Below are 3,164 nucleotides of genomic sequence, written 5' to 3'. Positions count from 1 at the left end.
TCAAAGGCCATCTAGTCAAGGGGTCCAGGGATACATAGGCCCCTAAAGTTAGAAGAGAGCCCCCAAGGTCCACCCAGTGCAACCCACCTCTGCCATGCAGGAACTCACAACCAAAGCACCCCCTGTGACAGATGGACTCACTTCCTCCAAGCAAAAGTCCTGCCTTTGAGGAGCCAAAATGCTGACCACTCCAGGGAAATTGGGGGGACATTGGCAGGTAGCTAAGCATGGCATCGCCTTTGCTCTCTCCCTCTGATGGGCTTTGCATTGCAGAAGGGCTCCTGCATGGGCCGGCTCTGCCACTGGTCCCGAAGGAAGGAAGGAAGGAAGGAGCACTTTGGGCAGGGAGGCCTTTCCTGGAGAGGAGGGCAAAGGGGTCCTCCACTGGCATCCCCTTTTGGTCACTCGGTTCCTGGTCACTGCCATGGCTCTCTCATGGCACCCTATACTTCACCAAGGAATTCAGACTGCCTTCTAATCATTTCCAACTTATGGAGGCCCCAAGGCAAACCAATCAGGAGGGTTTCCTGGCTATTTTCTTCAGAGCGGGGCTGCCACTGCCATCCTCTGAAGCTGACAGAGTGTGACTTGCCCAAGATGAGCCAGCAGGTTCTATGGTTGACTCAGGATTTGAACCCTGTTCTCCAGTCATCCAGCATCGAAAACAGTACACCACACTGGCTCTCTAAGGTGAATTGCCATAAATTGTAAACAAGGTTCTCAAGCTAGTCTACTCCCCTGGACCACATAGCACCAGGGCTCTCACCAAACTACACATCCCAGGATGGAGCCATGGCAGAGAAAGGTGGAGCAATGGGGTGTGCTATACGCACACGCACGCATGTAGATATGTTTGTATTTTATGAACGGCATTAGGGGTGCAGGACCCCCGTGAAAGTGGAAGAAAACACAAATAAAAACACACTAACTCTTTAGCAGGAATCTGAAGATCCTCCAGTGCAACTCTATGGCTGACATCTGCCAGAGGTTGACCACAGAATTGCGCTAGGCTTACAAATGCCTGGAGAAGTGTTCTCTAGGAACCCCTAGTAGCCCCTCCAGCGCAACCTCTGGCAGACATGGACTACAGAGCTACACTGGAGGAACTAGAAATACCTAGAGTGAGCATATTAACCAAATCTGCAAAAGTAAAAACAATGTGGAAGGCCAACTGTAAGCTAAAGAGTCAGTCTGTGGAGCCCTTGTAGCCCCTTTGAGAGTAACTGAAGAAGTTGGCAGCATGAGCTTTCCTAGACTCCAGTGTACTTTCTCAGATGCCTTTGGCCACTTTGCTACAGGTCAGTAGTTAAATCCTGAGCACCTCTGGTTTAAAAAGGCGCAGAGGAAGGGATACTAAGACCCTTGTGTCTCTGCCTGAGACCCCTCTGAAGAAGCACGGCTGAGGGTCAGAGGAGAGAACAGAAGGCCAGGTGGACAAACGCAGTCTGGATTCAGGCTTGAACATCCCAGTGCGGAAAGAAAACAAGAAGGAGCCAGTGAAAAGCCTGACAGTGGTTTCAATCAGTTCTGTGTTAAGACATTGCAACAGGAATACAGGCACAGGCCAAGAAAAGACCTTATAAACCACACTGAGTCTTTGTCTCTCAGACCCCAGGAGTCTCCCATGGCTCTCCCAGAGACTTCAGGGCAAAGCAAGGGAGAGAGGGTCAACTGCTGAATGTTCCTCCAACGTCCAGGTCAGATTCTGGCTGCTCTGCTTCCTCCAAACGTGGCCAAAGGGTGCAGAAGGTTCTCCCAAGGCCAGAATATCTCCAAGGGGTTGGTGGCCTTCCTCTTCTTGTGCTTCTTCCACTTTGTTACTTCTCAAACCGGCTGAGGAACTCCAGGTAGACCTTCTTTTGGGGGGCGGAGGCCGGGACGAAGTGGCCCCCCGGGTGGGAGAGGACCTGGGGCTCCACGAAGTGTCCGGCCAGCTCTCTGCTCATCTGGGCCGGGATGACGCGGTCCGTCTCCCCCAGGACATGCAGGCTGGGCACTGCGATGGGCTCCCCCTGGTAGTAGCCGCGGTGGGGCTGGGCTTGGCTCTTGAACCCGGCCACCAGGATGGCGAAGGCGAAGGGGAAGCGTTGGTCCCCGCGGTGCCTCAGGGCGCAGAGCAGTCCCACCAGCGCAGCCCCTTGGCTGAAGCCCAGCAGGCCGTCAAAGGGGCCCTGCTCCGCAAAGGCCTGGGCCACGGCCCCCAGGGACTCCTCCAGGCCTCCGCAGGACGGGGACTCATCCAGGGCGCTGAAGGTGCCCTCCTCCGGGCGGGAGAACCACCAGCCACGGCCATTGGCTTCCTTCTCCTCCTCCTCCTCCGGAGGGTCAGAACTAGGCGCTGCTCCTGAAAGAGAGAGGAATAAAAGCGGTCAGTCTCAAGGCAGGGGAGGCACTTCATTTCCTTGGACTACAGCTCCCAGAATCCCCAGGCACTTAGGCAGCAGGGCCAGGACATTCTGGGAGCCAAAAGCATTGAGAGAGGATGCATCTCTATACTAGTAATACATGCAGCAGCCCCCATTATAAGTGCTAAGGCTGGATCCCAAGGAGTCCTGGGATCTGTAGTCTTGCAAACCCCAGGGCTCTGCAGGAGGGAGCCAGGGCAGTCAATACATCACAGTCCCACTCTGCACATGCTCAGAGGCCCCCTCCTTCCCTTCACCTGCCCGGGGGGGCCGAGCGAGGAGGACCGGGTGAGGCGCGTCCACGGCCACCAGCTGCGCGCGCCCGTGGAGGGCCTTCCTCAAGGAGCCGGTGCGCGCCCTGAAGCTGGCGGCGTCCTGGCGGTAACCATGGAGACAGAGCAGCCGCAGCCCCGCTCCCTCGCCGCCCGCCATGCTGCCAACGAGCAGACCGCAAACCGGAAGCCAGGTCCCAAGCCGTGCGTTCCTTCCACGCGACTCTATGGTCAGGAGGCCGGAAGCGCCCCTCCCTGGGCTCTACTCCTCCAAAGCCTCCCTAACAAAACTGTGTGCATAAAATAAACAAAATGAAAGCGTTGAAGCCTGTTGCTCTTCCTCATTTGCTGCCTCCCTCCCTCTTTAAATGATCTCTTTGAAGGGTTAAATATTCAGGGACAACAACCCTGCTTCTCCAACTGAGGCATCCCTAAGTGCAAAAGCACCCCAAAAACACAAAACAGAGATGATACCAAAACACAGAGA

The 3,164-nt window shown here is 55.5% G+C and overlaps 1 protein-coding gene across 1 annotated transcript; it reads right to left on the bottom strand.

Moving 5' to 3' along the window:
* Positions 1–1,500: 1,500 nt before the first annotated feature.
* On the bottom strand, positions 1,501–3,034 carry OVCA2 (OVCA2 serine hydrolase domain containing). The gene is made up of 2 exons (XM_042442727.1): positions 2,663–3,034; positions 1,501–2,344 (listed from the first exon to the last, which is right to left on the bottom strand). The coding sequence occupies exons 1-2, from the start codon at positions 2,835–2,837 to the stop codon at positions 1,818–1,820; spliced, it is 702 nt and encodes a 233-aa protein (XP_042298661.1). The 5' UTR covers positions 2,838–3,034; the 3' UTR covers positions 1,501–1,817.
* Between the last annotated feature and the right edge of the window lie 130 nt (positions 3,035–3,164).

Source organism: Sceloporus undulatus, chromosome 11 (assembly GCF_019175285.1).
Source record: "Sceloporus undulatus isolate JIND9_A2432 ecotype Alabama chromosome 11, SceUnd_v1.1, whole genome shotgun sequence".
Lineage (NCBI taxonomy): Eukaryota > Metazoa > Chordata > Lepidosauria > Squamata > Phrynosomatidae > Sceloporus > Sceloporus undulatus.
The sequence above is the reverse complement of the archived record's forward strand: the minus strand, read 5'-3'. Positions and strand labels throughout refer to the sequence as shown.

What these genes read in the sequence shown, in the direction of transcription:
- OVCA2 (XM_042442727.1), bottom strand. Translation starts at nt 2,837, where the DNA reads ATGGCGGGCGGCGAGGGAGCGGGGCTGCGGCTGCTCTGTCTCCATGGT. An exon ending in CGCTCGGCCCCCCCGGGCAG is followed by an intron (nt 2,345 to 2,662) that starts GTGAAGGGAAGG and finishes TCTCTCTTTCAG; the next exon opens with GAGCAGCGCCTAGTTCTGAC.